This window comes from Paroedura picta, chromosome 3 (assembly GCF_049243985.1).
Source record: "Paroedura picta isolate Pp20150507F chromosome 3, Ppicta_v3.0, whole genome shotgun sequence".
Classification (NCBI taxonomy): Eukaryota; Metazoa; Chordata; class Lepidosauria; order Squamata; family Gekkonidae; genus Paroedura; species Paroedura picta.
In genome coordinates this window covers 45462465-45484093 of record NC_135371.1, presented here as the reverse complement: position 1 = coordinate 45484093, position 21629 = coordinate 45462465, and the positions used below count along the sequence as shown (strand labels likewise).

Below are 21629 nucleotides of genomic sequence, written 5' to 3'. Positions count from 1 at the left end.
GGCAACTTTTCAAACTTCTCATGCTGCAATGGACTAACGTTCAAGAAGGATGGGAATTTACAATTCAATGTTGAAAGTCACATCAAAGCAGTGAACCTATTGCAGGTGGAATTTTAGAACAGATTTACTGATTGCCATAAACTTGGAAAGGAAATAAGAATGTTTCAGAATCCGTTGGAAGTAGCACCAGAAGATGTAAGTGACTTTTTTTAGATGGAACTAATTGATTTGCAAGCCAGTGATCATCGAAGAGTTATTTACAAAGAAAATAGTTTGTTAGATTTCTATTCTGATTTACCTGATATATTTATCAACCTAAAGAAATTTGTTGCAGTCTTTGGTACCATATACATCAGTGAACAAAGCTTTTCCAAGTTAAAAAATAGTGAAATCAAAGTGTAGATGAAGGCTAACAGATGGACATTTGCATGACATTTTAAGAGTGTCTGTCACAAACCTTGACTTTGACACCAATGCCCTGGCTAACAGAAAACAGCCACAAAAATCACATTGACTAGGTAAGCATGTGTAGCTAAATGATTCCACAGTGAAATATTGTTCTAATATGGATTGCATTAGAGTTAACATTTCTTCATTTACCATTAAATGTTTACTTTTGATCTAAATAAGTAGTTTAATAATTTTGTTATATTTGGGTTTAAGGTGTGGCCGTTTTTAGTCACTGGGCACACTAATGTGGCCCCCATATGCCAAAGTTTTGGGGACTCCTGCTATAAATGACACAAACGGATGATAATAAACAAAAAAGCTATGAAACATGCATAGGGCAGGCTTACTATCTACATACATTTCATCCCTGTTGAGTGTCCACGTGGGGAAGGTGTCTGTATGAGAGCCAGTTTGGTGTAGTGGTTAGGAGCGTGGACTTCTAATCTGGCATGCCGGGTTCGATTCTGCACTCCCCCACATGCAACCAGCTGGGTGACCTTGGGCTCGTCACGGCACTGATAAAAACTGTTCTGACCGAGCAGTGATATCAGGGCTCTCTCAGCCTCACCTACCTCACAGGGTGTCTGTTGTGGGGAGAGGAATGGGAAGGCGACTGTAAGCCGCTTTGAGCCTCCTTCGGGTAGGGAAAAGCGGCATATAAGAACCAACTCTTCTTCTTCTTCTTCTATATATGAGCATCCATGTTTTATTATCATACATTCCTGTTTCCTGTATTATTTAATATAATAAAATGTGTTGTGTACTTTTCACAACATGCTGAAGGATCCAAAGCCACCTATTGGTGGAATCACCCCCCCCCCACTTAGAGCCAATTGTTGCTCTTGCTCAGGAGTCTGCATCCCCCCCCTTCCTTCAGGCCTGCTGTGAAGGGAGCCTCTAACAGCCACTGACTGGAGTAAGGAATGTGTTTCCAAGAGTAACGCAGGGGAGTCTGTGAGCGTGCACATGCACATGCATTCCTTTTGAGGGGGGAAAGCTTTTCACCGCTGCCTAGCAGATGGCTGATAAGGAGGGCACAGAAATGCCCCCTGTCACTTAGAATACTTCTGTGGCTGTCCTTACTGCTAACCAGCCACATAGCACGCCCTGGCCTCTTCAAGTGAAGAAAACATTGTAGAGAGGAGGTAAGGTTGCCAGATAGGTGTAGGCTTATGTTCTGGAATTCCACATTTCCTAGGTATGCATGAACCTGACTTGGGTCAGGACTGTGGTGCACACAGGGACCTCCTCTTAGGGTTGCCAGCTTCTAAGTGAGGCATTAAACCCACACCAAACCACGAGCTAGTGCCTGTTGCATTACAGCATGTCCAAAGTATTACAAGGGAGATTTGCCCAGATTCCTTTCGAAAATAGACTGTCCCTGTGAATTAAACACTCCTGACACCTTGCAACATATATTACTGGATTATCCCTTGTTTATTGTCCAGCGACGGCATATTATACCTTTTATACCGAAATGGAGAAAAGACCTGATCTGCCAATTTTTATTGAAGAAGAAGAAGAGGAGTTGGTTCTTATATGTCGCTTTTCCCTACCCAAAGGAGGCTCAAAGCGGCTTACAGTCACCTTCCCATTCCTCTCCTTGGATGCCAATGTCACTTTTATTATGGCTGAATTTCTGTCTTCAGTTTTTAAAAAAACTGACTGATATATCCTATCTCTGTTTATTTTGCTAATAAAGGTATTCTGTGTGAATTACAGCATGCAATGAGCTTTACTACTAGTTCACCATACTTCCTGATTCTTGGAAGAAAGTATGCAGTTGAAAGTGCTACCACTTCAATGTATATAAAAATAATGACCTATGTAGTCTGCTGCATGTAGTATTCAAAATGTCTTGTTTACTGAGTAATCTCGGTAGATGGGGAACATGAGGTAACTTTTTAGTTACTTGTTTAATGCAAAGTGTAGGGGCTCTTAGAAAGGTTAGGTTATTGTATGGTCTTGTCCAACTCCACTTCAAAGTGCTCTGATTGGAAAAAAATACCATTATATTTTCCAATAAAATGTCTGCTGACCAAGTAATTTTCAATTTAAGAGCAGGTGACAGTCAGATATCTCCCAAGGGCAGCGTATTTAGTCCTTACACATAAAGGGTTTTTTTTGGGGGGGGGGGTGGAGTTACAACAAAAGCCGGATGTGCTTCAGCCCTTGGATATAATGAAAATGTCAGCATACTAGGTAGTTAGGGAACTAACAGTTTTATTGGAACTATTTAATGTTCATTATCACCCTGTTCTACCTAGAGCCAGGCAACAAGCAAACATAAAACAAACCATTCCTTCCTTGACTGTGCCTTCATGAGAAGGAAGAACCGTTTTTAATCAATTTGCATCTTTTTGTCAAAATATCGACAATGGTTTTCCTTCCTTGGCGAAGACAATGAAGATAAGAGAGTGCCAAGAAGTCTCCTCTCTATAGGGGCTGTATGTTTTCTATATCTCTTTTCCCTCTCAGCTTCATCAATCCTTCATAACCTCATTTTTTTACACTTTCACTAATTAGTCCATTGCAGCATTCATCTTTATATCATGGCCAGTGACTATGCAAATTAACAAAGGGGGACAAATAAGATCATGCCCACCCCAACTTCACGTGTACAAGGTCTTGTTTGCATGAACCTTCATGCACCAGTTGTATGCTGAAAACATGGAACTAGAAATCACATAGAGGTCATTGATCAGAAGTGGGGCAGGTTCAGTAGGAGCAATCCCAGTCACTTCCTTTATCCACTTATTTGTCCATGAGGTGATACTTTTCATGAGGCTTTTCCCCCTTTAGGGATATGAATACTGAAATTCCCAAGGGGAAAAATATATATATTCCCAAATGCATCTTGTGTTATTATTATGATGGAGAAAAGTTGGTTCTTATATGCCGCTAATTCTCTAACCGAAGGAGGCTCAAAGCGGTTTACAGTCACCTTCCCTTTTCTCTCCCCACAACAGACACCCTGTGAGGTGGGTGAGTCTGAGAGAGCCCTGATATCACTGCTCGGTCAGAACAGCTTTATCAGTGCCATGGCAAGCCCAAGGTCACCCAGCTGGTTACATGTGGAGGAGGAGCAGGGAGTCAAACCCAGCTCATCAGATTAGAAGACGGCACTCCTAAGCATTATACTAAGCTGGTCTTATGCGTATTTAAGGAACAAAAAAATGGAATTGTAAAACTGTTTGGCATTCTGGGGAAAAAAACCAAAATTGGGTGGGATAGGGTATCCTTATGAGCTACCACAGAGTTTCTGGTGACTTTTAAAGTGACCTTTTGTCATTTCAAGTAAGAACTTTAAGGACATGAAACTTCATTTTGAAATAAACATTTATCCTGCAATGCTGGGTCCTCCTAATCCACCCACTGGGTGCCTGTTTACCAACCTCATGATGGGGCCAGAAGTTGTCCTGGAATTATAGCTAGGGTTACCATATTTTGAAAAGCCAAAAAAAAAAGGGGGGGGGGAGACATATTTTCCAATGGATTATTTCAAACAGTTGATCACTATGAAAAATCTCATTTTAAATAGCCCTACTATTTAACCTATGATAATTGCTACTAACTAGGAATATTCCTAACCTTCCAACCCCAAATGAGGACATTTTCATCATTTTTTTAAAAAGAGCCTCAAAGAGAATGGACCAAAACAAAAAAAAAAGAGGACATCTGGTAACTCTAATTACAGCTCGTCTGCAGACTATAGAAGTCAGTCTACTGGGAGGAAAAGGCAGCTTCACAGGCCTGTATCTTTAGTATCACATCCACATGCAGCTCCTTCTCCTTTCAGTACTCTGTCTTCCAGAGGTGCTGTCCCTAAATCTTTTCATTCAAGCTGGTGACAGCAGTTAGCTGAGATCTTTCTCTTCTTCCCCCTGTCTGTCCTCTCAAGCACGGAAGCATCTTAAGGCATCAATTTCTTTGAAGTAGAGCATATTGCTGTTCCTGTTCACAGAGAAAAGCATAGGTATAGTATTCCATACAACATTGCATTATACTAATAATAGTTTGCATGTAACTTAATTATTCCAATTAAGAGATAAACTAACAGCAAATCAGCAATTGATTATCTAGTCATCCATTGTTCTCTTAATGTAGACATATTATTGAACTCAAAATGTTTCCCATGCAATTCAATCCAAATTGCTGTTTTTTCCCATTTGTCTCTGGAATCTGTTAACCATTTTCATTATTCTGTATGTCAATTTACCCTCATACCTATAAGTATGAACTGATCACTTCTATTTCATCACATTGTATCTGAGAAAGTATGCATGCACATGGAAACTCATACCTTGAATTAAACTTTGTTTGTCTTAATGGTGTCACCAGACTCTACGTTTGTAGTGAAAAACAGGATCACTGGGGGCACCTTTATATATACCCCTTTGCTCGATCCCCTTTAAACTTGAGGGAGAGTCTTTAGGACAGAGGGCAATACCTGAAATTTTTCTACAAATGCCATTTAAGACCCCAGGAAAATCCCCTATCCCCACTAGGAAAATGGAGACCAGATTGGTTGGAGAATGTCCAATCCATATCCAACTTGGGTGGTCTTTAGGAAAGAGAAGATTCCCTGCAAATTTGGTGTCAATTGCTCTAACTTTGGACTCATACAAAGTCCAATTCCCCCATAAAAAACAATGGCCTCATTAATCCCACAAAAATAAACCTGAACCAGGCAAAGCTGGGATTTGGTGACTCCTACTTCCAAATTTTATCATTTTTTCCAAAATACACACTCATATGCCTCATTCTCATTTTCATAAGTGCCACCTGTACATATATCTGTTCTTGAAGCTTCATAAGGCACTATCAGGCACAGTATGAAAACATATCGCAGGAGGATCTGACAATATTCAGGAAGCAAGAATCAGTTGATAATAATCATTATTATGGATGTGTTTGAGTCAGGTAAATATATTTGTGCTACAGTAAAGAGTTGATGGGGAGCATAAAAACCTGAAGAGTCAGGAGAAAGAGAGGATCTCAATTCTCATTGCATGTTTTCTCCCCTACCCCAAGTCAGAGGCTAACTAAGAAATAATATTGCACATTCTTCAGTCTATTTCACAAGCACCTAGCAATGCTACTTTTATGTGTGTGTGTATGTGTAAGGGGGGGATTGCCAAAACCTGACTATGCCCCATGCTAGACCTATGCAACTGGGCTGTAGGCGTCCTTTCAATTTGAACCCAGAAGAAATGGTAAAACTGGATTGACAACCTAACTGGCTTTTCTTGTGCAGTCATACATATGGAATCTGACTTTCATTGAACCTTCTGAGAACAGAAGAGGTTCTTGGTACCATGTGGCAGGACAAAAGCCTTCCAAGGAAAATAATGGTTATAGAATACCCTTTACTTCAATAACAACACAGGTTTTAAACCTTCTGGGCAGAGTGGCCCATTCATATTGAAAAGGTGCCTCCAAATGGGTTAGAAAGACAGCTGGACAGAAAGGTATATTTAGGAGGTTATTTCCACATGGTCTTCCAGGCCAGCCATCTTTATATTTGTGACTAGAGTAGCACAAGAACAAGATGGGTAGCCATGTTAGTATGTCTGTAGCAGAAGAAAAGGTCAAAGTCCAGTAGCACCTTAAAGACTAATTTGTGGCAGGGCATCAGCTTTCATGAGCCATTGCACAGAAGTAAGCAGTGATGAACAGAAGCTCATACCTTGCCACAAATATTTGTTTTAAGGTGCTGCTGCATTCTTGCTCTTTTCTACTACTATTTAAAGATACTATTTGACTTTTTGCTTTAATGTCTCTCCATCTTCTGAGAAAAGAGGAGGGAAAAATGCTTTTCTAGACCAGCATTCTACATGATTTAATGTACACGACTGTAGAGAAGTGATGCAGTAAATGCAGGCCTAGAGAACATTATAAAGGTTATTTCCTTACAGTTAATAATTAGTTGTTCAATATTTTCCAAGGAAACACATCGGTCTAACAATCTGGTCAATACGGTTGGACCATTTCTATAGTTATTTAGAGATTAACGTGGCCTTAGTGTGAAGAAATGTCAGAAAGGGGCAGAAACAGAGAAGGAGCATAACTAGTTTGTTTTTTGTTTTTTCGTGAAAATCTAGGTGAGGCTGAGAGTAGGGCAAATGAGATGGATTATAAAAAGTCCTTCAAAGAAAAGAACAGACTAAAGATTCTATTTGTCCTGCTTTCAGCACTCTAAAAGGAAGAATATAGTAATACAAGAATCATGTCTCATCAAGCAGGCAATACATTTTGTAAATTCTATAGGACTACAATAGCATGATTCTTACTTAAAACAGATGGAAAAATGACTTCAGAAATGAGTTATAGAAATATATGTTAATTCGTTTACTGAAATTCCTGCTCTTCCTCATGCATTCTGTTTCCTAATGCTGGCTTTGATTGAAAATGTTAATCTTATGTATGAATCGTTATATAGAAGAAGGCAGATCTCAACAAGCCCTTTTGCAAAACATTATTTCCAGAAGTGTAGCTTGTTGTCATTAAGAGCATTTAAATGTTTGTGCCTACATCATGAATTCATGAATGCATAATTTACTTCCCTTTCTCTAATCATTCATTATTTTGGAATACTGCCTCTGTGAGAAAAAGCAGATCTGCATAGAGATTTACCAGTATACCACTTAATTAAAATACAAAATATAAAAATGGTGGTACGATCCTGATCACTTAATATCTGCATGACAAGCACATCTGGGAACTAAGTTAGGTTACAGCTTTTGGTCAGTAAAACTTGGGCTGTTAAAGGAAAGCAACATACAGGGAAGAAATTCTGACAGAAATGAACTCCATCAAGCAAGCATCATTTGTTCTGTTAATTATAACATATTGGTTAAAATAAATGGAAATATATTGTAAATATGTACAGAGGCAACAGCCAATTTTTGCTTCACATAAAAGGAATCCATCATGTTAAATATCAGATACAGTGCTCTCCATATTTCCAGTATCCTACTTCTCACAGCACTGTGGAAAATAAGAAACCTGAGCATTATACAGAAGGTCTGAGTTTTCATACTTGGTCTCACCGTGTGTGGCAGCCTTCAGTACAACTAGTTGAGTTGTCAAAGATCCAGAGCCTGCTCACATAAGTCTGTACATTATCAGCTATAGCAATGTGGTGAACAGCATGCATTAAGTAGACCACCCCACAGCAATCACCACAGGTAGAATATTCTTATGACTCCATGTCAATTCAAGCGCAATACTTTTTGATGGGAGCAATGCACACATCTAGCTGAGAGTTAGCAACTGGTGGTGAAGGGATTCAAGTCACAAGCATGCATGTGTGATCCAGCTACGGAAGACAAAGCTGACCAGATTCCTTTGTCTGCAGAAACTGTTCTGCCTTGATCACGTCAGCACCTTTGGCTTAGGTGGGTGCCACTAGACCACCCGCTATTTAAATGCTTGTATAATTCATTTTTATAAGAGTACACAATTCTAATTACACACCTAAATTCTTTATAGCTATGGAATAAAAGTCTTTTAAGATCCAGGTACCAAACATGTTTGAATTTCATTTTATTCATGTGAATGTCTCAACTTAAAAAAAAAAAAAAGATGAAATAATGTTTTGCCCTCAATCAGCATAATTACCAACATGCTTAAGGGCACACATATGCAGTCAATTTATGAAATCGCTATCAGCCTAGATATAAAACCTTTTTTTGTTGCTCATTCCTCTTAGCTACCTTTCCAAGGCAACTATTTGTAGAAAATTCTCAAAACAGCCAATCTCTCTGTTTCACACCAATTAATGATGGAAAACTATTTTAGGTTATCCTGGTTTTGTTTAGCACTTTGAAAAAATAAATTTTGACTCCTACTCCCACTTAAAAACAAACTCAACCTACTCCCAAGTAAGAAAATTACTTGCAATTCTACTGCATGCTTGTAAACCAGAATGAGGCACCTTAAATGAAGCAAAAGAAGGAAATTAGCCCCAGATATAGCTTAAAGCTGGCCATGTGTTTCTGAAATGGGTATCTACAAGCCTCTCCTCAAAAAATCAAGGCATAATCTGAGAAAGAGTCTACAGCAATATAGCAAACAGAAATACATCATATTTTTTGGCTTATGGACTTTTTTTTCCAAAGGGCAACATTTGGCTGATGAATAGAATGTTTTAAGAGACCCTCCCAGCCCCCAATTTATAATGAAAGCTTTTCCATGTTTGAGATACTATATTTACTTAGTTCAAATATTTATGGGTGCAATGTATATACAGTATTGAACAAAACAGAAACCAGATTCATTCCTTAATGAGTGAGAAGGAATAGACTACATACGGGACTAAATATATACCGTAGTGTGAAAAAAAATCCTTGGCTAATACTTTGTTAAGCCACCAACCATAAGAAAATGTTAAGTCTTTACAGCTACTGAAATGAAGAACAAGAACAAAATAAATTGGCATTTGTTCTTATTCTATATTATCAGATCTTTGTTTAGACAAAGCATAGAATGTTCAAAAGTCTTAGAAATTTATTCAGCTGCTCTTGTAGTTTCATGTTTCACAAGTGGCTGCTACACAGTCTGTGTTCCCATATGACTGGATTAAAGTTCTTTGACAGGCTGGTTAAAATTATTAGGCAAACTCTGGAGTGCTGTTCAAATCCTCAGCCATCAGTCATTGACAAGTTGCTAAATTCAGAATGACATCTCAATTTCTTGAACAGGAGAGCTGATCCAATGCTCAAGGTCAATGTATCACCAAGGGGTGCTGCATTCTAGAGAATGGTATCCATGATCCAGTCATTATGGTGGGATCACTGTTCATAGATTAGAAGATGCAAGCACAGGTAAAAGTAATTTTATGTGTTACAGTTATATTATGTACTTTCTCCAAGAATCTCAGAGTGACATTTTATCCTCCCAACAATCCTGTGAGTTAGGTTGAAAAGCAGAGACATGTTTAAGGTCACTCAGTCTCATAGCTGAGTGAGAATTTAAACCCAGATCCAAACTAACCCCTCTGTTTGTGGAATCATGCTTGGTCTAAAACCATACTCTAAATACCTCTGCTAGTTCATAGAATAGAGTTGGAAGGGTCCCCTAGGGTCCAACCCACCAAATATTTTAGCTCATCAACATAGAGTCTAGATAGGCTTGTACACAGCCACAACTGGTTTCAAGTTTAAAATAGAGGCAAGTATTATTCCTTTATTATGCAATCAGTAGTTCACAAATGCTAGAATCCATCTTTTGGATGGGCAGGGACAATGCTCAGAGGTATAGGCATAATAACAGAAGCAATGGTAGTTTCTCATACAGGTAAATATGCTGAAAGAAATATCCTCCCCCGCACCCTGAATGCGACATCTGTTACTGTTTGTAAATCCATTCACAATTCATAATGGATTCCAGCTGTTTTCTAGTGGGAAAATGAACATGTCACAATTACATTGCAAATGGTGTCTTTGTAGACCATTGGAGAGAAAACCTTCATACAGAAATGGTATGGACTAAGCCTGAGCTTAGCTGCTAGATTTATTATTAACATTGAGAAAAAAACTATATTTAGAAATGCTGTGACTACAACGATGGTATATAATTATATCAACAGTTTATCTTTTTACTTGTGCATTTGCAGAAAACCCTTTCCCTGTTTCCAGTAATCAATTCATAACAACTGTAGGAAACAATAAGACAAAATATGTACAATGCACCAATGTGATTTTTTTATCAGCTTCTTCCTTGTGAACGACACAGCCTACGCAAATTCCACAATTTACGATATCAAAATACACTGTTCATGGGCACTATGCAGCCAAAAATTATTGGTCATACTGAATTAATGCGTTCTGGTCAGAAAGAAAAAAAAATACAACAAAAATGCCCTTGTACTATCTACAATAGTGTTCAATCTATTTTTAAAAATTGCAGAAGTTGTGGATTTGGTCTCCAGGGCTAAATTGCCTATCCTAGGAAGAGAGATTATTTCAAGCCACATACCAACTATCATTCCTAAAAGTTTAAATGGGAAAACAAAAGAGCCTGAGCAGGTATCCTCCATACTGCATGCTAATATAGATCCCAGACAAAGCCTATACACAGTCCTCTGGCAATTGTTACTAAAACGAATACTAGTCTATTGTATGTAAGGGAGATGTTTGAGTAGTACTAATGGTGATTACCTAAGGTTTTGCAAAATGTTCTGTTAAAAACATCAAAGCTGCAGTTTTATTTAATAAGTCAGGATGGTAGAAATACTCATATTTATATTTTAATGTTGTATTTCAATATCTTCATTTTATTTTAATATCTAAACTGCTACATCAGACTATCAGTTTCACTAATCTGAGTTATGTCAATCAAACATGTCTTTAAAAAGATTTGTTGAGCCATAGAAGCTCCCCGTCCCCATGTATAACTGAATGAGATGAAGTTTATGGACATATAGAAATGGGGAACATACAAATATATGGACTAAAGCACTGGAACTGGTCACAACTTCAGAGCAGATCTCATGTGGTGAAGCCTTGGGTCAGTTACAATTCTTAAAGAACTTTCTCAGCCCCACCTACCCCACAAGTTACTTGTTGTGAAGGGAGGAAAGATAGGTAAGCTTCTTGGAGGCTTCTTCAGATAGTGAAAATTGGGGAACAAAAAAACAGCTCTCTTCTCTCTATTTGCAAATGAACAACTATATGAAATCAGGGCCAGTTTATCCATATTGCACATGTAACATATGCTATGGGCCCCAAGCTCCCAGGGACCCCATGTGGTGCCCTCCCCCCTAGGGATCAGGCCATAGCCTCTCTCCTCCAATTGGAGTGACACCCCTTTTCACTATGGGGCTCCCCTCTGCCTCCAATCTGTTTGTTCCCACAGTGATTATACTCTGCTAGGGACCTGTGAATCTTAAACTGGCTCTGGTGCTACAGGTCCTGCAAATCCTTAAACCACTCCTGTCTGAAATTATATCAATTGGTCAATAATTTCAATAGGAAAAAAAACTATTCTGTAATCTATCTGAATTACCCTAAAATCATATGAAGACATTGTGATTGCTTCGAATGTGACTTTTCTAACTAAATACTGTTCAAAGTATCAATTTAGAGTTTATATGTACTTTGTTCAATAAGGACACACAAAAGGATGCTCATTGGTTTCACTAACCTCTTCAACAACTTTACAAATGTAAAATTATTATATGGATTGAACAATGGTTGTTAATATGCAGCTGATAATTCATTTCCTGTTTAAGCACTTGACCCCGTTACAGGAAATTGTTACTAAGCCCTACTGAAAATGGTGGGGCTTATGAGTTTCAACTAACATGGACCACTGGGAATGTATTACAAATAACTTTTGCAGAATTGCAATACGAGGCTGGTGTTCTGCACACATCATACAAATTCCATCCAAGTCAATGGGATGCAGCCTGCATGCGGGGCTCTAAATGAAATAAATATTATAGAAGCATAAAGGGGCCATACAGGTCATCAAGTCCAACCCCCCCCCCCTGCGCAATGCAGGATCAGGCTAAAGCATCCATGAAATGCACTGAAAGGTAGATCTTAGGAGGACAGAAAGGTGGGATATAATTCTTGTAATATAAATAAAATAAAGGGGGTAATTTAAGTTTGTAACATTTTGTTACAAGAAGTATGCAAACTAAAGTTATAATTTTATATGAAAAATGCAAGAGAACTCTTAACAATAATATTTTATTAAAGTGCCTTAGGAAAAGCAACCATTACCAAATATAAGATTGCTAATATGTAACGTGACTTTTTAATAAGATCATCCAATTTGCTTATTTTTTAAAAGCTTAATTCAACATCATAGAGATGACAATAAAAATAAACTTGCCATTTTTGACACTGTTTTCTGTTAGCTCAACTTCATATTCTCACTTACTTCCATTTTCAGTTTTTATTTCCCATTCAACTTAATACAACATTGTAACTTCCGTTACAAAACCTGGGATTTAAATCCAAACAAGGGAGTGTTTATATTTTAAAAAAATATTTCAGTCATTTTTGTGGACAGTATGGAGTTTCATCCTTCTTTTAGAACAAGCTCTCTGAAATCTATTTGAAAGTATCTCTTTAAGTATATTAACAATTTTGCAGGTATTGAAATGTTGTAACAAGACCAAGTTATATACGATATCAGCACATTTATTCTGTCACACCATCTGTGAACTGCACAACAAACCATGTTACACATTGAAATCATTATCTCTCTGAAGTCTGCAGCTGGCATTTAAAACTTATTGATGGCATGGGTATCAGTGGCTCAGTAGGTAGCCCTCTCGCCTGAGGCGCACAAGGTCACTGGTTCACATTCTGCTTAGACGAAAGCCTGCACATATTTCAAGATTGTGTGTGGGCTGTGCTAGACCCCTAAGAGGCAGTCCTTAAGACAGTAAGTAAAACCATGTACGCTTTCCAGATAATGGCAGAGGAAGGAACAGGGTAGGAAGGTACATTCCCCATTACCCATACCCAGCAAGAAAAATGTAGCTAAGATTCCTAAGAGCCATTCATCATTCACCCTCACCATTGTTAGTGGATCCTTCAAACATGACTTTCAATCAGGCAAATGTAGGTCACCTGTGGATGAAACATCATTAAGAGAAACAGGATAGGAAATTCAGTATAACATTATTATAAATTGTAAGATAACCTGCTCTGGTGTTAATGCTCTGATGCTTGGTTGTCCCAGATGTCTCCCTCCTCTTCTTCTTTATAGACAGGTAAAGTTGGATCTCTTGAAGGAACTGGGGATCTCACTCTAGGCAAAGGTTGGACAGGTGATCAATGTACAGCATGAGATTTTTGCCGTGGCAATGTGCCTCCAACAGTGACTGGATCATCTAGTCAAAAGAAATAAAGTAAACATGTAACATTTGACCTGACAAAGAAGCTAAATAACTCATGTGGAGAGTGAAAAAATGTGTTTTTATAGCAAGTATTAAGTATTTAATTGACTGGGTTTACTTTCATTCATACAGCAGTTCTCTGGGAACTGTTTCTTAGATTTTTATTGCATTTATGATTCAGCTATTCAAAACCACTAAAAAAAGGCAAGATGTTCTTGGTAGCAAATTTCTTTTTTCTGATTACATCATTTAGTGTGCTATGGAGCCACCGTTATGATCTACAACACTAAATAAGCTAATCTAAAATCTGATGCAAAACCCACTGAAATTAATGGAAATATTTCAATTTGCTTGCACAAGCAATGGACTTTGATAACACAAAAGGAATGGGAGGGGCAGTGGCTCAGTGATAGAGCATTTGGTCCCAACTGGCATGCAGAAAGTCCCAGGTTCAGTCCCTGGCATCTCCAGTTAAAAGGACTAGGCAGCAGGTGACATGAAAGACCCCTGAGATCCTGGAGAGTAGCTACCAGTCTGTGTAGACTATACTGACCTTGATTCAGTATAAGATAGCTAAATGTGTGTTCATGTGTGTGGCTTGTTCAGAAGGAAACAAAAGTCACACTTAAGAGTGCTAACAACTTGCTAAAATACATTCAGACCATAACTCAAAATTTAACAATTTCTCCCTGGATTCTCAAAGAGGCCAAAGTAATTGGGAGCTCTATAGCCTTTAGTGCACAAAACAGCCACCTGATATCCCAGACATGCTTCAGATTAAAAAGGCTATATTGCACAACTTTCATGGAAAACAGAAAAAGACTGCACAGAAAAACAAACACACTTCACTACACAATAACACATTTCATAAAGGAGCAAAGCACGTCCTCTTAACCTGTGACAACAAATTTGTTTATTTAGTTTTCTTCTTAGTAAGAAAGCAATTAGTTTTTTCCTCCAATAAAAATATCCTTATGCATTTATAAACACTACTGGTAATTATGTAATTACCTTACCTAATCACGTTAAATTGCTGTCAGTTAGGTTCCCACCACTGATTACCTACATAGTGTGTTAAATCTAAATGGAGTCTTTGCTAAAGTGCACTTAGCGATTTACAAAGGTGTCTCTGATTCTAAAAACCATAACAGCGCTATATTATTTGCTATAATCACCCAGTGTCCAAGGTCAAGGATAGATCTCACTGAACTTCTTGTATAAAAATCCAGAGAAATGCAGATTTAAACACATGGTTTATTTTTGCGTTCCTCCTCATGACTTTGACATCTAACAGTAACCTTTCACCTCCACACCTTAAAAGACTATAATTATGTAATTAAAACTTGTTATGTAATTTCACTCACAGAGTTTTATCCTCCAGAATCTAGATCAATTATTTTGTTCGGTCACATTGAAATAATTCATAGTCTGAAATAAAACAATGTGGCTTAAAATTAAGAAATAGGAGAACTGCAAATTAATCAAATTAATACTGCCAGGGGGCCACTTACAAGTAATGTAATGCAAAATAAATCCAGAGATGATGATCTTCCTAGTAAGCCACAAATGAACATTTGCCGTCATTTTACACACCACAATTGTACCAAATGGTTCCATATTGGGATATTAGTTCATGCTAATATTTGACCAGTTGAATTAGGGCCAGTCTGCAAATGACATTGGGGCTCCATAAACAGATCCCCTGATACAATTAGTGGCAAAAAGCAGGCATGGGGGAGTATAGTGTACAATCGAGCCACATGGACCAGGGGAACTGAATTCTATATTGCACATTTCCTTTCTATGACTACTTCTTTTAAGTTGCAATCAAAAAATAAATATGGGTACTTTTACCACAGAAATGTTATTGGCAGTATCAAAAAAAAAATCAGTCAGTGCTGCATTTCAGCAGCCAGTAGCTTGCTGCCAGTTTGTTCATCTATTTATTTCAGAAGAAAGACAGCCATTCAAATACGTAAGTTTGCATCTTTTTCAAGCAAAACTAAAATCTGATGCAAAACCCACTGAAATGAATGGAAATATTTCAATTTGCTTGCACAAGGAATGGACTTTGATAATGCAAAAGGAATGGGAGGGGCATGTGTGTTTTGAAATTGGGTATTCAGAGATGGATGTACAAAACGGAAAATTAGAGTACACCCTTGGAAGCCTGATATGATATCTGACTCAGCATGACCATTCTCATACTCTTTCTTCATTGCCACATTTTTTCTCCACTTTATAAGAGAAACATCCTAACCCCGCCGGCGCCGCGGACTAAATAAAGCCATAAGGGATTAGGGGGAGGAGTTAGGGCAGGCTCTGTCCGGGATGAGGAAGAGTGCCAATTGGCCCCTTCCTCCGATTGGCCCCTTCCTCCAGACAGACCATCGGCGGGGCCAATCGGCAGGCGCAAAGCGCCTGCCAATTGGCCTCTCCGATTCCCGCCCTGCCAACAAGGGAGCAAATGCGAACCGCGCATTGTGCGGTTCACAGTTGCTCCCTTGCTGGCGGCCTGACGTGTCGGGAGGCGCAAAGCACCTCCGACGCATCAGACCGCCGGCTAGGGAGCCCCCGGCAGCCACGCACAGCGCAGCTGGCGGGGGCTCCCTGGCCGGCGGCCTCACCGCGTCAGGCCGCCATGTCCCACATGCCGGCGGCCTGCAGGCTCGCCAGCACCAAGACCATAACCTAGCGCCCGCTGTATTGTGACTACAGCGGGCTTGATTCCTAGTTTTCCATAAATCCCAGGACAATTCTGCATGTCTCAAAAATAACGTTAAGCCAGCACAATGGATTAATGCTATAAAAAATCGCACCCCCACCATTCCTCAACTCCTTGCTCTCCTGGCTTTTTTCTCCTGCTTCCTGGCACTCTGCATGGCTAATTAAAATGGAGGAGAGGGACTTGCTATACCCGTGAGACTCTCCCTGCCTGTCAATCATGGCAGCAAGCCAATCACCTTTCTCCCCAGTTTTAAAGAGAAAGTGATCTTTTTTAAAAAGTGAAACTTCTCCATTGCTGTGCCTATGTATTTACCCACAGATGCATTGTGCTTATTTTAATGTCAACCCCCCCAGCCTTGAAGCTTAGGAGAAGTAATTTTTTCACCTTTTTGGGCAGGGGGGGGTCTGAGAGGCATGCTTGTGCATCAACTATTGGGGGATTTTTTTTTTTTTGTACTTCCTGGCTGGAGCAATGAGTATGCATTGCTCTGGACACTTTGCTAAAGAAAACAAAAAGCTCTGTTGTTGGGAGAAGGGAGAGGGAGGCAGGAGGGTGGGCATATAACATGGAGATTTTGCTACTTTGTTTGCTTTAGTTATGCACAGCCATTTTGCGAGTGATTGCTGGTTGCTGTCCTGCTGCTCTCACTACAAAGCTGGTGGAATCCAGTTTTCAGGATTCCCCAGCTAGTGCTTTAAATTGGAGAATATAGCTGCCAGTTTTCTGCTGGGAAGCTGGATGCAGGTGATGTGATTTGAAATGCCAAAAATATGGAGTCTGCAAAAGGTAAGTGACTCACTATATTTTCTAGGTGTGGAATGGCCCCTAGTGTTTGCCATCCTTGTTCCCTTCTTCTCATTTTCCTTCTGTTATTCCACCCACATCCTTGTAATACTTCCTAAATTGGAAATTCATAGACACCAGTTTAACCCAGCTACATAAAGAACATCTTTGCTTTAGTGGCTTAGCAAAGCAAAATTCATTGAGGTACCTAGCAAAAATGTATAAAAACTTGGTCTAAGATTCCAAAATTTAAGCCGCATACCCAAAAATATACATTTGGAAACCACTATATTGAATTACACCACTATATATCTAATTTTGATTGCTTTAAGGAGGGGGAAATGTCTGCATCTGTTAAAGTCATATATCACATGGCATCTCAATCAGAAGGTGTTGTATAAGTTAACATAAAACGGAAACATGACCTTCCTTTTACATACAGGAGAAAATCCTATATGGACCAGTAAAAATATTACCTCAAATTATAAAGTTTTGGTTCTTCATTTTGTCTCAACAGAAAGGGTCAGCTGCTAAATTAAACAAGTGTGAACACTTTATGCAATAGCTTCTTACAGATGGGACTTGCTTCATCCTTGCATGGGATTTATTTCTAAATTTTAAAAGATTATAAATCTGTGGGCAATCAGTTTTCCTCCTCTTTTTATGTAGCATTATCATATTCTAAGCCTTGACTGAATTAACTTTTCCCCCTTACAGGAGCTGAAACATTTATTAAATATTCCCAACAGCCTTCATACATTATTTCTGTGAAGTCACCATAGAAAGATAAAAGAGCTGCAAGATCCAATGGCAGGCTTCCTTTATTTTGAATCTCCGCTGCTGCAAAATGGAGACTGGAAGCTAATCCCAACTAAAATTCTATCGCACATGTATGATGAGATAATCCTCATCATTTGTATAGATCTGCATATTTGCGTATATGTATTATCACACACTGGCTCACGATTGTCATAGTTTTCCACATACCCCCATGCACTTAATTACCTGACCCAACCATTGGGAAAAACAAATTTCAATTAATGCATAAGTGCAAAAGGAGCTACAAGACAGAAGGAAACGAAACTCGACCACTACAGCCACTGTATAGCCGCAAAGGTGCTTGACGCAGTGTTCAAGTCAGAAGGTGAGATAAGCTGATCTGAGGCTTGATTCACAATGGATCACAGCTGTCAAAAATGGTATGTTTGCCTGCCAAGCATATTCACCACAGAGTTTTTGCCATGTCTAGGTCGGTCATCTGTATAAGATTTAGATGTTTAGGATTGGGAGGCAGCCCAGTTTTAGAAGCGGCTGCGCAGACACAGACGCTTAGTTTGGGCCCCAGTTTTCTCCACCAATGCATCATTATAACATGTAGGTTAGTGAGCTTCCAAACTCATCTGGCTGACTGCTATTAGAGTCCAGGAACCCAAAGAAGTTTAACAAAAATGGAAACTTTATGGTGGGCCCCCTAATGATGGCCCACCATAAAGTTTCTAAAATATAGTTATAGAAACACCACTATTATTGAATGAGACTTAAACTGAAAAAAGCTTTATGCATAGCCTCAGATAAAATCCAATCCTATGAACATACTAATGTCTCAATGACACTGATAAAGCATGTTTCGGCATTGCCGCATTTATCAATGGCCTGGCATGCATATATGTACATCATACAAGATATGTATAATTAATTTTGTAATATATTAGCTCTTTTATGTAGACAGAGTCTTAGCAGATATGGACAGTGAACACTATGTGGACTGTTGGTTAGTTGTCTTACCTCTGGGGTCTGACCATTCTGTGCTGTTGCTATGCCTGACCTTCTTGGACACTGTATCCTTTGTGGGTCACATTTCTTGTGTTATGGACTTAGTCTATGCTCTAAGACATTTGATTATTGATTCAAAATCCTCCTCCTTGTGAGTATTGAGTATTATAGCCACAGTTATATTATATACTTTTTATTATTTTATCTCTGACTAGTATAGTTTGTCTTGTGCACCTTAATAAACATTAATTAATTTTTAAAACCTTTGTCTGATTCTTGAACATATCATAGGAACTACCTACCCAGTGCCTTGCTTGGTTACAGCTACCTGAAGCCATTTGTTTTGGGGTCTCTCATCCGAGGCTCAGGTTGAGACATCCCACTTTATTCCCAGACAGGCCTTTGGGGTTGCTCTTGGACCTCCTAGGCCTTGGGACAAAGCGGTGGTGGTAGACTACCAGAAGGAGGTGGTAGACTGCCAGAAGGCCTGACTCCTTATCTATGTAGTATCTGGGAGTATGGCCCCACCATCACCCAGTACCTTGGTTAAGCGTTCACACGTTACAAAACAAGGAGTTGAGAAAACAGACAGTGAGAAAATAATAACATCAGGTCAGATAAAATAAATGGAGGTCTCTACATTCTCAAAAATAGGTCCTGGTCAAGGCAAGCATAAATCATGTCCCAGCTTGTGATTCCAATGTCCGCGTCAGTGTACTCCAATCGAGCAGGGAGCCAAATACATGGAAAGTATGCTGAGGGTTGGCACTGCTGTTGGAAACAGAATGCCTGATAAGATGGACTTCAGTTTCCTCTGGCAAGGCAGGTCTTAAGTTCTTAAAGGCGGTGCGATTTAATCATACCACAGGAAATCACAGACACAGGCAAGGTACATCCTTAGAGCTCCTGCTGTTAGACTCTGTCCCCAGATCTGGTGTAAAGGCTCTAAATAATGATCTTCCCTACAACATCTCCAAGTATACTTCACTCACAAATCTAGATACATCAACTCCAAGCCTCTACTTGCCATTTCAGACCATAGAGCCCACAGCTTCTGCATCCGTTTTACAGCGTCTGCTGTGAATCCTAGACCCTTCTACAGACCCTTCCCAAGATATAAGCTCTTTTTAATTTCAACACTTGAGACACCAGAGGAATTTGTGGGAGTTCTCACATGATTTAAAACCATGAAGGCAGCAACTCTGATATTATGCTGTAGTTCTATGATCTTTGTGCTGCTAACCTTTTGATTCTTATCTTTTCTCAGTTCTTTAGGGTTATAATTTCTTGTTATTTCTGTTTAGAGAAACAGCTTTCCAAACACAAACCCTTAAAAGTCACCCAAAGAATTCCCAAAATTCTCGAATCAGGTCCTTTATAAAGTGCAAGCTCACATTTATCAGTTCACATGCCACTTTATCAACCATTTTGCTTGCAATATGTCACTCACGACTGGAAAGAGCAAGTTCATGCTGTTTTTAAAGTTGAAACCCCGCTGTTACTTGGCCACTCAAAATATTCTGTCATAGTTCATCTAATCCAATATTTTTCAATATCTCCATATTTAGATTCCTTTGCAAATTCTTTTTTTCTGCTCTGTGTGTGTGTGGTTCCATACACTGGGAATAAAAGTTTTAATAAAAGCAAAATTAAAGAAATAATTCCTCTGGTAAGAAATGTATACTATCATGTATACAATGTTTAATATCACAGGTTCAGGGAATTATTTAAATTGCTTATTTACATATTTTATAAGATGTTGCTAATTATTAGTCACTGGGCTTTCAGGTTTATTTTTTCCACCTGTGATCTGTAAGGGGGCAGCATCCCACCCCCCTTAGCAGTGCTCCCCAGCCCAAGGGCATCCCTCACCATCAGGTGCAGCCTGTGTGCCCCAGAAAAATGATGTTCCTGAAGTGAACACCTCTCGTAATCACCCGCAAGTTGGTGCCAGTATCTATGAGCTGCTTCCTCCTGCTGAGCGGGAGTGTGCTTCTTCTGCCTTCCATTAGTGGTCAGCACTCCTTCCTCCAGCAGCAACAAACTGCCCTTGCAGGTGACTCTGCAGAACATTGGTGGCTAAGTGTTGCAGATTCCAGCCCCTCTGGACATGGGGTGGCACACCTGGCACTCTATCACTATGGGTCACTCATTAGGGTCCAGTAGTATTTCCAAACACCACAGTGGAACCATGTCTCAACAACCATGGTTGGAGCAGGTAGGAGGCATAGTTTCTTCTTGGTGTTGGGTCATGGAGTGCTAGATGGTGGTGTATCAATGGAAACAGGAGCAGCAGGAAACTAGGAATCTAGGGACGTGGAAGGGGAGTATGCATCCCCACCGATGATGTGCTGGACACTTCCTTTGCTGGTGGGGGACTGGGCTAATTGCCTGTGGCCACTTGGCATCCTCCCGCAGCCACTGTTGTGACCCTTCCCTCCCTCTCTTGTTGGTATTGAACTCCCAGCCTCATGGGCAGAGCTTTCATTTCTGCTGCCTTACCACTCTGCGCTGCAAGAGGCTCTTCAGACATGGAGAACTAGACACCAAAATCACCTCAAATCATTCCTTGAGACTGGAACAGTTCCCATAGCAGTCTGGGTACAGACAAGCAGGCTGTCACACACAGATCAAACACACATCCCCCCCTCCCAAGCGAAGCAGGTCCGTAGGCATCAGCCATGCCCAGCCGCAAAGCTCTTTTGCGAGTACACCCTCTCTAACAAGGGGAGAGGACACAATGCCATCAAAAGGAATGCACACTTTTCCTACACTTATATAGATCTAAGTCCCATTGTGACAAATGGGTACTCTGTTATTGACAGGCAGCAGTGCCTGTCAAGCTTTGGAGGGTCCCTATTTGTGTTTTCAAGGCTTGGAAACACAACTCCCAGTGTTGTCAAGCATTTTTTTCTGAGTGGGATTCATTTTCTAAGCTGCCTCTAGCTGTTCCCTAAGACTTTCTTCAAAGACCATGCGTGTCTGAACATCATCTCCTGGCCAGAATTCAGTACATGTTTTAGCCAGTCACATGGC

General features: G+C 39.6%; 1 protein-coding gene across 2 annotated transcripts in view; it reads right to left on the bottom strand.

Annotated features, from left to right (window-relative positions):
- ERC2 (ELKS/RAB6-interacting/CAST family member 2) overlaps positions 1–21629 on the bottom strand; it is an 819922-nt gene that overhangs the window by 87717 nt on the left and 710576 nt on the right. For both annotated transcript variants that reach the window (XM_077325500.1, XM_077325499.1), the window contains exon 19: positions 13114–13303. In XM_077325500.1, coding sequence (XP_077181615.1) covers positions 13217–13303 — 87 coding nt within the window. In that variant the 3' untranslated portion in view covers positions 13114–13216. The remainder of the gene's footprint in view (positions 1–13113; positions 13304–21629) is intronic.